At 44.3% G+C, this 13612-nt stretch overlaps 1 protein-coding gene across 2 annotated transcripts in view; it reads left to right on the top strand.

The window, feature by feature from the left end:
• Positions 1-13612, top strand: part of flt4 (fms related receptor tyrosine kinase 4) — a 229774-nt gene that overhangs the window by 159581 nt on the left and 56581 nt on the right. For both annotated transcript variants that reach the window (XM_041193455.1, XM_041193457.1), the window contains one exon: positions 3631-3796. In XM_041193455.1, the coding sequence (XP_041049389.1) occupies positions 3631-3796 (166 nt within the window). The remainder of the gene's footprint in view (positions 1-3630; positions 3797-13612) is intronic.

Here is a 13612-nt window from a genome sequence, read left to right as displayed (position 1 = left end):
GAAATTGTGGAGGTACTGGCCGTAATTTTCCAATCTTCCTTAGATTTGGGTGGTGCCAGGGGACTGGGGAATTGCAAATGTTACACCCTTGCTCAAAAAAGGATGTAAAGATAAGCTTAGCTAATACAGGCCAGTCAGTTTAACTTGAGTGGTGGGGAAGCTTCTAGAAATGATAATGCGGGACAAAAGTAAAAATCAGTTGGGCAACTGTGGGTTAATTAAGAAAAGTCAGCATAGATTTATTAAGGATAAATTGTGTTTAACTAGCTTTCTGGAGATTTGAATGAGGTAACAGACAGGGTTGTTGAGGGTAATGCAGTTGATGTGGTATGCATGGACTTCCAAAAGACGTTTGATAAGGTGCTGCACAACAGACTTGTGGGAAAAGTTAAAGCTTATGGAATAAGAGGGACAGCGTGAAATGAAATTTGCCAAGTAACAGGAAACAAAGAGTAGTGATAAATGGTTGTTTTTGGGACTGGAGGAAAGTTTGTAGTGGAGTTCAGCACAGTTTGGTTTTAGGACTCCTGCTTTTCATTGTATATGTTAAGACTTTGATGTACAGGGCACAATTTCAAAATTTGCAGGTTATACAAAACTTGGAAGTATTGTGACCTGTGAGGAGGACAGTGTAGAACTTCAAAAGGACATAGACAGATTAGTGGAATGGGTGGACAAGTGGCAGATGAAACTTCACACGGAAGTGTGATGTGATTCATTTTGGTGAGAAGAGTACAGAGACACAATATCAAATAAAGGGTATAATTCCAAAGAGGGTGCAGGAGCACGAGGACCTGAGTGTATATGTGCATAAACCATTGAAGATGCCAGGACAGGTTGGTGGTGTGGTTAATAAAGCATACGGCATCTCAGGCTTGATCAACAGGGGCACAGAGTACAAAAGCGAGCAAGTTATGTTAAACCTGTATAAAACACTGGTTCAGCATCAGCTGGAGTATTGTGTCCAGTTCTGGGCACCACATGTTCGGGAGGATGTGAAGGCATTAAAATGGGTGCAGAAAAGATTCATAAGAATAACTGTAGGCTTGAGGAACTTGTTATGTAGATAGACTGGAGAAGTTGGGACTGTTTTCTTTGAAGAAGTGAAGGTTGAGATGAGATTTGATAGAGGTATTCAAAATCATGAGGGACCTGGAAAGAGTAGATAGGGAGAAATTATTCCCATTGGTAGAAGGATTGAGAACTAGAGGGCACAGGTTTAAAGTAAAGCAAAAGGAGCAATGGTGACATGAGGAAAAATTTCTTTCCCCAGCAAGTGGTTAGGATCTGGAATGCACTGCCTGAGAGTGTGGTGGAGGCAGATTCAACTGGGGCTTTCAAGAGGAATTGGATCATTATTTAAAAAGGCACTAGGTGAATTGCTTCTTCATAGGGCCAGTAGAGACATGATGGGCCACATAGCCTCCTTCTGTGCTGTAACCATTTTATGATTCTATGTACAGGCCATCTAATTGTTGATATCATTATATGGGGCTCCCCTATCCTCACTGGTAACCACATTCTCCACTAGTAATGACACTGATCAGTATTGACTCTTTCCCTTGCCCATGACATTGAGCCACAATAAAACATTTAAACTAGCTTAGGTAGTTCACTCAGTGCAGAAAACATGGAGCCTTACTGTATTTCTCACTGGTAAAGGAAGTGAGGGAGGATCATTGTCACTGTGGGGTGAGGGGAGTGGAGGGTCACTATCACACTGGGCGGAGGGGGGGGGATTCCCTGCCACACTGCAAGGGTGGGGCTATCCCTCTCACATTGGGTGTGGGGGATCCTCTCACATAGGGTGGGCCTGTTACATGGGGTGGTCCCTGTCGTATGGGTGCATCAGTGTCATATTGAGGGGGGTGGGAGTGTCAGTGCCACCTTTGGGGGTGGGGGGGTTGAGGTCACCAACTGATTGAAGAATTAATTTTGAAACCTACACGGTCTCATGAAATCGGACGCTGCTCATCAGACAGTTTGTGAAGCACTGAAGAACTTCAAAGTTAAATTTGAAGTTATCGTCACCCTGGCCTCTTCCAAACTCAAGTCCCAGGGTTGAAACAGGAGCAGCAAATCCATTCATGAAACCTCAAACCTTCAAAGTGAATGCCACCTGTTAGTGTTTGCAGTTACCACGTGACTTTGGACAGCAAGGTGTCAGACACGCATCAAAAGCCAACACTGCACTTAGAAACCTCCAACTTAAGCTATTGTCAAATCTCCTCTGGTAAAGCTTATCCAATAAGGATACACACCATTAACCCAACACATCACAGCTCAAGTGCAAAAGGCCCGAGGCCTAATTTTAAAATAATGCTCCGAGTCCCATGATGTAAAGTACAACAGGCAGCCAGCCAATCCCATCAGTTTTCCAACACCGATTTAGGATAAATATGCCCTTATGATAGGGTAGAGTGTACATAGGCTGTGGGAGGAGATTAAATAAGTGGTAGAGACTGTTATTGGGTATAGTGTGCTGGGCTGTGGGAGGAGATTAAATGGGTGGATTGAGTCCATAATAGGATAGGGCGTACATGGATATGAGTCCATAAGATCATAAGAAATAGCAGTAGAAGTAGGCCATTCAGCTCATTGAGCCTGCTCTGCCATTCAGTAAGATCATGGCATATCTGATTGTGGCCTTAACACCACTTTCTTGCATGTCACCAATAAGCCTTGACTCCCTTGTCAATCTGCAATCTGTCTAACTCAGCCTTGAATACATTCAATGACCCGGCCTCCACTGCTCTTTATGGAAGGCAATTCCAAAGAGTAACGACCCCCCGAGAGAAGAAATTTCTCCTCATCTCCATCTTAAGGAGACCCTTTATCTTTAAACTTCGCCCCTTATTTCTAGATTCCCTCAGGAGAGGAAACATCTGCTCAGCAGCTATCCTGTCAAGGCCCCTCAGAACTGTATATGTTTCAATAAGATCACCTCTTATTCTTCTAAGCTTCAGTGAGTATAACTCAACCTGCTCAACCTTTCCTTATAAGACAATCACTTCATCCCAGGAATCAGCCTAGTGAACCTTCTCCAAACTGCTTCCAAAGCAAGTATATCCTTCCTTAAGTAATATTCCACATTTGTTGATGTGATGTACCTAAATTACTTTGATTTCCCACTATTATTTAATTGCAAGCAGTTTAACTGATGGAGAAGACACTGGGGTAGACATGAAAACACAGGGGTGATGTGAAGACACGGGGGCTGATGTGAAGACATTGGGGCTGATGTGAAGATACTGGGGTAGATGTGCAGAAACTGGGGTAGATGTGAAGATACTGGGGTAGATGTGAAGATATTGGGGTAGATGTGCATTTTCATGAGCCAATATTTACAGAATCCTTTTCATCATTTCATTGGAATGATAAAAAGGTGTGTCATATATTGGAGAGGGAATGTTTCCAAATAGAGGGGATTTCTATATTGGGATGGGTGTTTATATATAGGAGGGATTTCTAAACGGGGGTGTTATATATAGGGGGGATTTCTATATTGAGGGGTTTCTGTATTGTCCAGGTTTTACATTGATTGGTGATCAGTTGAATCACCATGCACCATCTCACCTGCTCTGTCCAGGACTTCAGTCAAGCACCTGCCTCTTTCTTTCCCCCCAACAGTCCCGCCTCAGATTCATGAGAAGGAAGTGGCTTCCCCGACCAACATCTACCCACGTGGAAGTCGCCAAACACTGACCTGCACCGTCTATGGGATCCCTGCTCCTGCGAAAATACAATGGCACTGGAGGCCATGGGGACCCTGTGGTTTAAACTCCTATCGAAGCCTGTGAGTACCATGAATCACAGATCAAAACTAATACAGTCAAATTCTGGCCTTGCTGTCAGGTCTTGAGGTAGCTTACAGTCTTCTTAAAACCTACCCATTTGCCCAAGCTTCTTGTCATGACATGTATAGGTACAGCAAGTTATTAAGTAGGCATATGGTATGTTAGCCTTTATTGCAAGGGAGTTGAAGTATAAGATGACGGAAGTCTTGCTGTGATTATACAGGGCTTTGGTGAGACCACACTTGGCATATTGTGTACAGATGTGGTCCCCTTATCTAAGGGCTTGACAAGTAGATGCTGGGTGACCATAAGAAATAGGAGCAGGAGTAGACCATACAGATGCCCTTGAGCCTGCTCCACCATTCCATAAGATCATGTCTGACCGTCTACATTGATTCCACTGTCCTGCTCTGTCCCCATTTCCATTGATTTACTTAGTGCCCAAAAATCTATCGATCTCAATCATGAATATAGTCATCGATTGAGCATTTATAGCCCATGAGAGTAGACAATTCCAAAGATTCACAACCCTCTTGGGTGAAGAAATTTCTCCTCACTTCTGCCTAAGTGGTTAATTCCTTACCCTGAGTCTATGACTTTCATTCTCTCCAACAAGGGGACACAGGATCTGAGTCATATCACTCTAAGGATTTTATAGATTTCAATGAGATCACCTCAATCTTCTAAACTCCAGAGAGTATAGACCCATTCTGCTCAGTCTATCCTCCTCAGATAATCCCCTTATCCCAGGAATCGCTCAAATGAAATTTTGTTGCACTCCCTCAAAGGTAAGTTATATCTTTCTTTAGGTAAGGAGATCAAAACTGTGCACGGTATTCCAGGCCTGGCCTCACAAAGCTCTAACTAATTGAAGCAAGAGTTCTTAACTCAGATACTCCAACCCCATGCAATAAAGGCTAACATACCATTCACCTTCCCAATTACTCCAATTATTTCTTGCACCTGCACGTTAACTTTCTGTGATTTGTGCACAAGGACATCCAAATCCTCAAAATCTCTTGAAATACCAATTTTTACTCGTCTCTCAACCTTTTTTTTATATTTTCTGTTCTTCCTATGAAATTGGGTGATTTCACACTTTATACTCCATCTGCCAGCTTCTAGCCCAATCACTTAACTAATCTGTATCCCTTGGTGGCCTCTTGCATCCTCCTCACAGCTTACTTTCCCAACAAGCTTTGTATCATCACCATACTTGTATACATTACACTTAATTCCCTCATCTAAGTTGTCGATGTAGATTGTAAATAGCTGAGACCCAAATACTGATCCTTGCAGGACTCATGACTTACCACCTGCCATCCCAAAAATGACCCATTTTTTCCTGATCTCTGGGCAGGATTTTCTGCCTGTCGGGCGGGCGGGCCTGACCCAATCACCGGTGGGTGGGGAGCCGATCCCCACCAGCGAAGCGGGCCGCGCCGCCATTTTATGTGGGCGGGCCAATTAAGGCCTGCCTATCTTGACATCTGGCGGGAAGCGCTATGCGGTCCCTGTGTGGGTGGGCGGGGGGGGATTCCCTAAAAGCGAGAGTGCACTCCTTCGCGCATGCGTACGAAAGAACACACATCTCCCTGAGGCTAAGTGCAGCCTCAGGGAGATCGCTGACACTTTAAAAAATATTAAAAATAGAAAAAAAAAATCCCTAACATGTCCCCCTCATGTGACAATATCACATGAGTTGGGACATGTTCATAATTTACAGAAAAACTTTATTAAAATTTTTAAAGCCCTGCATGAAACCTCTTCCCGCCGGTGGATGAGGTTACATGTTTTCTCTATTCCCTGCCGGAGCTCCTGGCCTACCCGCCAGCCTTAAGGTGGGACAGGCAGGTCCTTTAATTGTTTCAATGATCCTGTCAATGGCCTCAATTGGCCATTGACAGGTCGGTGGTCCCACAGCTGATTTTGCTGTGCCCCCACCTTCCTGAAAATTTAAATGGGACGGGATGACATCGGGGGTTCCTCCTGCTGCCAATGGCAAAATTCTGCCCTGTGTTTTCTGTTCATGTAACCAATACTAAATCTGTTAATATTTTACCCTCAACATCGTGAGCCCTAATTTTGTGTAACAACCTTCTGAAAATCCACTACATCCACTGGCTCCCCTCATCTAGCCAGTTAGTTACACACTCAAAAAATACAAATAAATTTGTCAAACACAATTTTCCTTTCATAAAACCATGTTGACTCTGTCTAATTATGTTGTGATTTTCCAAGTGCCCAGTTACTGCATTTTTAATAATAGATTCTTGCATTTTCCCTGCTCCTGATGTCAGGCAATTGATCTACAGTTTCCTGTTTTCTCTCTCACTCCATCCTTGAACAACAAGGCTACATTGGCTATCTTCCAATTCACAGGGAACATTCTAGAGTTTAGGTGATTCTGAAAGATCAAAATCAACGCATCCTTCTTCTTCTTAGGCAGTCCCTCGCCCTCCACTCTGGTTCGACGGGCTCTGAGGTGGCTGATAAGTCCGATGTGTGATCTGCAGACTCTGCCACATGCGGGGCAGGTGGTGCTTGGAAAGGTGTTAGATGAGTTGCTGGGAAGTTTGCGCGCTCTCTCCATGCCTTGTCTTTGCTTCTGCGAGTTCCTGACAAAGTCTCTCAATGTGTTTGGTGCCTTCCCAAATAAAACTTTTCCATTTTGATTGGCCACAAGGGTCTCCCATGAGTCTGTGGGGATGTTTGACCTCTTCAGGGATTCTTTGAGGACATCACTAAGACATTTCTGCTGTCCTCCTGGGAGCCTCCTGCCACAACCAAGTTTTGAGTAGAACAGTTGCTTCAAGAGTCCAGTTTCAGGCATATGAGAGGCATGACCCACTCAACGGAGCTGGCTTCAAGTGATTAGCACCTCGATGCTGAGCGAGTTGGCTTGGGAGAGGACACTGCTGTTAGACCCCCTTTCTTGCCACCGGATTTGGAGGATCCTGTGAAGGCACCGCTGATGGTGCTTCTCCAGTGCTTTGAGGTGCCTGCCGTAGGCTGTCCCAAGCCTCTGAAGCATATAGGAACAGAGGGATCAATGCCACCCGGTAAACCAAGGCCTTAGTCTCGCTTTTGAGATCCTGTTCCTCAAATACTCTTTTCTTCAGTCAGCAGAAGGCTGAGCTGGTGTATTGGGGATGATGAAGAATTTTGACATCTGTGTCTGCCTTCAGGAGAGGAGGCTCCCAAGTAATGGAAAATTGTCCACATTTTCAAAGATCTTACCTTTGATCATAATTGACGGAGGGGTGGTGGAGTGGGAATGTTGTGCTATGGGAGCTGGTTGGAAGAGGATCTTAGTTTTACACGTGTTTATTGGAAGGCCCATTTCCTCATATGCTCCAGAGGAGTTGACAATGACCTGGGGCTCAGTTCCTGAGTGAGGGTACACACAAGCGTCATCTGCACATTGGAGCTCAATGACTGAAGCTGGAGTGACTCGGTTTTGGATTGAAGGCGGCGTAGGCTGAACAGTTTCCCAACAGCATCCACTAATGCACCATTATCTCTGCAGCCTCCTTTCTTGAATAGCAGGGTTACATTTGCTACCTTCCAATTCACAGAGAGCATGCTTGAATCTGGGGAAGATCAAAACCAATGCATCCACTATTGTTGCAGGCTCCTCTTTTAAAACCCTAGGGTGTCAGCCTTTAGCTCCATGAATCTTTCTTTACTAGCGTTGTAACTTTAAGTTTTTCACTCTCATTCAACCTTTAATCATTTTCAGTTTGTTCTTTCTGTGCTCCTACTGTAAAGACTGCCTTAGCTGAAGAGCCTAGAACTAGGCGTCACTGTCTCATGGTAAGGGGTTGGCCATTTAAGACAGATGAAGAGAAATGTCTTCACTCAGAAGTTTGTGAATCCTGGGAATTCTCTGTCACAAAGAGCTGTGGATGGTCAGCCACTGAATATATTCAAGGCTGAGATCAATAGATTTTTTGGAGTTTCCAAGGATTATTGGATAGGGTGGAAAAGTGGAGTTGATGTGGATGCAGAGCCATGATCTAAGTGAATGGTGGAGCAGGCTGGAGGGACTGTATGACCTACTCCTCCTATTTTTGATGTTTATGTGTTAGCAATAATAATGCACTTTTATATAGTGCCCTTAGCATAGCAAAGCAGCCCAAGGCAGTTATAAAGGTTGCAAGAAAGAAGCAGGTGGCCTGATGTGGCAAGTAGATTGCCTGTGACATGCGCAGTTATGGTTGCTTAAAGAACCAGCCCAGATATAGACCAGGAAAAAAAAGTCAAATCTTGCATTTATATAGCACCTTTCATCATCTCAGGATGTTTCAGTTTACAGCTGATGAATTACTTAGGAAAGATAATCACTGTACTAATCTCTACTCCATTGACTCCTGTGAAGTACTTTGAGATGTTTTGCAATGTATGAAACGTTTGGTTCCATTGGTCTTCTGATCTCAAACTCCACATCTTCCACCTCTAAGAAATGTGGTTTCTTCTTTTTGTGATGAACAGCGCTTTTCCCTCAACAACTCTTAAGGAACTTTGCCAGAAGTATTAGAACAGTGCCGCATTCCCTCAGTACTGCCCCTGCGACAATATAGAACTCCCTCAATACTACCCCTCTGACAATGCAGCATTCCCTCAGTGCTGCCCCTGCGATGGTTTCACAGCCCCTCAGTACTACCCTTCTGACAGTGCAGCACTCCCTCAGTACTGCCCCTCCAACAGCGCAGCACTTCCTCAGTTACTGCCCCTCTAACAATGCAGTGCTCTTTCAGTTACTGTCCCTTCGACAGGACAGCATTGCCTCAATACTGACCTTCCAACAGAGCAGCACATCTGTCGACCTGGATTATAGACTCAAGGCTCCAAGTGAAGCTGCAATCTTCTCATCTGCGAAGCCAGGAAAGGATGTTAAAATCTAGGATTGCATGCAGTCTAAGGAAAAATAAAACCACAAATCTGAAACCTTTAAGAGCTGGCAAGAAAATTCAAACAATTAGACCAAATGTTATTGCCGAGGTAAATGTCAGAGTATTTTATGAAGGGGTCATTGATTTATTGGATAAAGCAACAGTACACCTTTAAATAGCGAAGACACTTTGTCAAACGCCAGTTTGGTCAGGAAACAGACACAGTGATGAATTCTTCACGCCGTCTTTTCTGCCAATACATTGCTGTTTGTTTCAAGCTGAGAGGATGCTGCAGTAATCCCTACTCTCGGTCTTCTTCCTGTTTTTCTGTAGCTGCTTGTCAGCTCCTACTATGCGTGGCCCCCAGGACAAGACTCAGCTCCTCATTATGTTGATTATGTCTCAATCATGTCCTGAAGTGTCCTGCCCACCAGACAAAACAAAACAAAAGGCAGACTTTGAGATAGACTGTACACAGAAAAATAGAGAACTTACAGCAGAAAGAGGCCATTAGGCTCATCATGTCTGTGTCAGCTGAGAAAAAAAATCATCCTGCTTAATCCCACTTTCTGGTCCTTGGTCTGAAAGTTACAGCACCAACAAGTGCACACCCAACAATTTTTTTAATGCAATGTATTTAATGCAATGGATTTCTACGTCTACCACTGTTTCAAGCAGTGAGTTCCAGATCTCCACCAACCTCTGGGTGAAAAATGTCTCCTCAACTCCCCTCTAATCCTCCTACCAGTAACTTTAAATCTATGGCTTCTGGTGAATAACCTCTCTGCTAATGGATATAGGTCCTTCCTATTCGCTTTATTTCAGCCCCTCATAATTCTATGCACTTAATTAAATCTCCCCTTAGCCTCCTCTATTCCCTGGGGAGATGGTAGGATAATGGTAATGCCACTGGACTGTAATTCAGTGAGGAACATGGGTTCAAATTCCCCCATAGCAGCTAGCAGGATTTAAATCCAATTTAAAAAATCTGGAATATAAAGATGGCCTCTACAATGGTGGCTATGACAACTACCCCATCCAGTCCATTAATGCCCTTTAGGGAAAAAAAATCTGCCATCTTTACCCAGTCTGGCCTACATGTTACTCTGAGATTGGGTCCTTCTGTCTTGGATTCTAGGCATGGGACTTGGTTCTTGTTGTGTCTGCATGCCTTTGTAAAGTAAAGGTGCTTGACAGAGCAAGGGTTAACGTGGGACTGGAGAATAGCACCACTCGCGGTATGATGTATAGAGTCACATGGTAATGGACTGAGAGAATAGTCTGGAAAGAACGCTCTGGAACCAGTCTACATGAAGGTAACAGCACCATGTACGACAGTAACCTGGGATCTGTAAATAGTTAAAGATTACAATAAACAGCTCATGTTTAAATATACAACCCTCAAGATCTCATCATTGAGACATCTAAAGAAGCCATATTGCAACAGTTCTTAGATAGACTGTAGACATACTCTGATATCTGCTTAATGCTTGTTTATTAATAGAACCTAAACAGGCAACAGAGTAGGCACGTAGCTCTTAGGCATGATTCCAACCTCTCTCAAGAGAGAGAGAGTCTAATGCATGACTGACCAGTGTCAGTGGTATGTCATCATCTGCATCATATATTTGCATATCCCACCTGTTAACCCTTTATCCTACACCTCCACCAAGTATGCTATCCTACTTTTTAACAACAACATGAAACTATAGGCTGAATTTTGCCCTTGACGGTCAGGCAGCCAATCGCCGCTGCCAAAACAAGCCCCACCGCCATTTTACGTGGGCAGGCCAATTAAGGCCCGCGCAGCGTGATGTCTGATGGGAAGCGCTAGCGCTTCCTGTGCAGGGGGAGGGGGGGGTCCCCAACTGCGAGAGTGCGTTCTTTCGCGCATGCACACGAAAGACCGCACATCTCCCTGAGGCTAAGTGGTGCCTCAGGGAGATCGCTGAAAGGTTGTGAAAGTTTAAAAGTAGAAAAATAAAAAAATCATTAACATGTCTTCCTCATGTGAAAATGTCACACGAGCTGGGACATGTTAATAAAGTGCACAAAAACTTTATTAAATGTTTTTAAAGCTGAAATTAAATCTCATCCCGCCAGTGGATGAGGTTTGTTAAAAAATCACTTACCCGCCTGTCCGTTGGGTCCATGCGCCAAGCCGAAGTTCCTACTGGCTCCTCAAAATCGTCCTCAATTGCCGACTTAAGGGCCATAACAAGGTCTTTAATTAATGGCGGGCGGGTGCATGTCATGCTGTATAGCGCCCGCCAACCTAAACATCGCAATGCCGCGCGCTGACGTTGGGACGCACGTGTGACATTTTAAGCGCTGACGTCTGGGCTCCGCTACCCGCGTGTCAGCCAGAAAATTCAGCCCTATGTCTTTAACTATTTACATTACATTTCTGTAACTCCCTTTTTACAACTACAGATTCTACTCAACTTCAATTTACGCTCTTCCCCTCCCCAAGTCACAGTTCTGGGTGCTTCAATCTCCCACAGCACTCTTGGCCCTTAGGGAAGACAGAAGGGTTTTCATCTACACCTGGTAGGACATCATCATCTGCAGAATAGGACAGCACTTTATCAGCATTGCTGTCAGCATTGCTGGGAAGCTGAGTGCAAGTAGCAGAATGACTGAACTGGAAGGACAACAAAGACTTTTCAACAAAAGACTGATCCAAAAGAGAAGACTGAAGAGAATCGACCTGTGGACCCTCTAGGACTAGAAGAGAAGAACTCAGGGCATTCTGAGGAACTTGTTGCTCCCTCGCAGGACTTTGGGAAGAAACTTCCAAAGAGGAATGATCTTCAACTCTTGGGAAGACTATCACAGCTGTATCATCCACTGCCGCATCAAAGACTGAAAAAGCATCGAAGATCTGAGATTTCAATGAACTTAGACAGTAAAGGGAAAAAATGACCAAATTCCTGTAAGACTGTCAGGAAAAGAAGAAGAGATGATTTCCCAATGATTTTCCAAGACAACCATCCACCTTCAGAAGGCCATGGTAAGAAAGCCACACTTCCAACTGTATGAGGTTGCTATGGGCAATGGGAAGAATTGCTGAGAATATGGAGACGAGACATCCTCATCTTTCTGTAACTCGGGGACAAGGCTGCTGTACAGGATTCTGCAGATTCGTAAATGCTAAAGATTCTGCAACATCTCCTGCGCTGACCACCAGCTCTGGCGAGAAGACAACTTCCAGCCGGGACTGAGGTATGGGTGGAAATTGACTTTCACCCTGGGAAGGCACCAACTTTTGAGCAGTGTCATCCCTTATGGACTCTAACTATGAGATCATTTAGTACCGCAAGGGATTCTTCCTCATCAGTGTCCGGGAAGAGCCAATTCAGGTCCAGCAGGTCTTCAAGGGGATGGTCACCGTCTGCTGCAAGTGCCTTCTGTATCCTTCACTTCTGGCCTTACTTCATGAAGAACTGAAAGATTCTTAACTTCCTTGATTGCCCAGGGTCTAGTGCACAATATCTCTGTGAAAAAAAGGAACTTACTGCTGAGTGTCTAAACTTCCTCAGGTTCTGAAGACTGAATTTCCACTGCTTCTAAATACAAGGTTGAAGATTGTTGCATGAAAGACAGTGAGTCATTCAAATGATGAGCATCATCTGGTTTTTCTAGGATTCCTGGAAATATGCCAACATCGCCATTCACCAAGGATGTATATTGATTGTGAAAAACATAAAGAGAATCAATGATCTGTCACCCTTTGTAACTAAGAGGAGCAATAATCTTGCCTTTGATTCGAAGGTCTATGCTGCCTGGACTTGATGTCTGATAGATAAAGGGTCGTCGGCTGAAGCCGGTCAAGGTAATCAGCTCATATGTTAACAGCCGCTCCAATATTGATATTAAAGGAAGTAACAAAGCCTTGACATTGGACTGTAACTGACCAGTAGCCTGGATGAGGACTATCTACTTTCCCAGGAACTCTGTAGGGTCGTCTTTTTCTGGACTTTCCATGTGTTGGAAAAAATTTGCTTCATTAATACTTTCTGGACTTCAACTTTGATTAAAATTGCTGGATTTGCAGAAATGCTTGAAGTGTCCAGTTTTGCCACACTGGAAGCATTCCGCACCCCTCCTGGGCAGTCTTGTTGTCTATGCTGGGTTTTCGCACTGCAATGCAAGCATCTCAAAATGGCTGCAGGCGTGGAGTTTCCCACCCTTTTGGTTGGCTCGGCGGGCTTTTGTATGGGTGGGGCCGTTGCCCATGGGCCTACTTAATCTACAGAGTTATGGAAAGCCTCAGAGTTGCCACAAATTATAGCCCGATTAAATGCTCGAAGCTCAGCCTGCCTCGCACACTGGACCACTTGATCCAAAGTAAGATCATCTTTGGTCTGCATGAAGTCAGAGAGCTTTTCATCCTGAACACCCATGATTATGTGACCATGGATTAGCTCGCCCTTTAATGCCCAATATCCGCAAGAGCTCGCTTGGCAATATAGGTTGGTTAGGATTAATTCAATTGATTCCCCAGTGATTGAGTGCTGGTTAAATCTTGCTCTTTCAATTGCTATACTTTGCTTTAGGCTAAAATAGATGTCAAAGGCTTTAACAATGGAATCAATATCTGCGGTGGATTACTGAACACCCTGCCTTAGGAGAATGTCCTTGTTACTGGACCTACTGCATAAAGAAAGGAACTAACTTGAAGATTTTGCTCCTTTTCCTGAAGACCTGACACTGCTCGGTACCGGAGAAAATGGCATTTCATAATTCCCGGTGCTGGTCCCTCTGTGGACTCTCGAGGCAGCCAAATGGGCGGGGCAAGAGCAGGGGTTGCACACCACATACGGTCATCATTACCTCTCTCCTTGTGGCAAAATTTCTTGAGCTGCTTTCAAAATTTTCTTCAGTCTGAGGTTCCTTCAATAATACCAATGTCCCTTT

This window comes from Carcharodon carcharias, chromosome 8, assembly GCF_017639515.1.
Source record: "Carcharodon carcharias isolate sCarCar2 chromosome 8, sCarCar2.pri, whole genome shotgun sequence".
Lineage (NCBI taxonomy): Eukaryota > Metazoa > Chordata > Chondrichthyes > Lamniformes > Lamnidae > Carcharodon > Carcharodon carcharias.
Note: the sequence above shows the minus strand (reverse complement) of the source record. Positions and strands in the feature narration are given on the sequence as shown.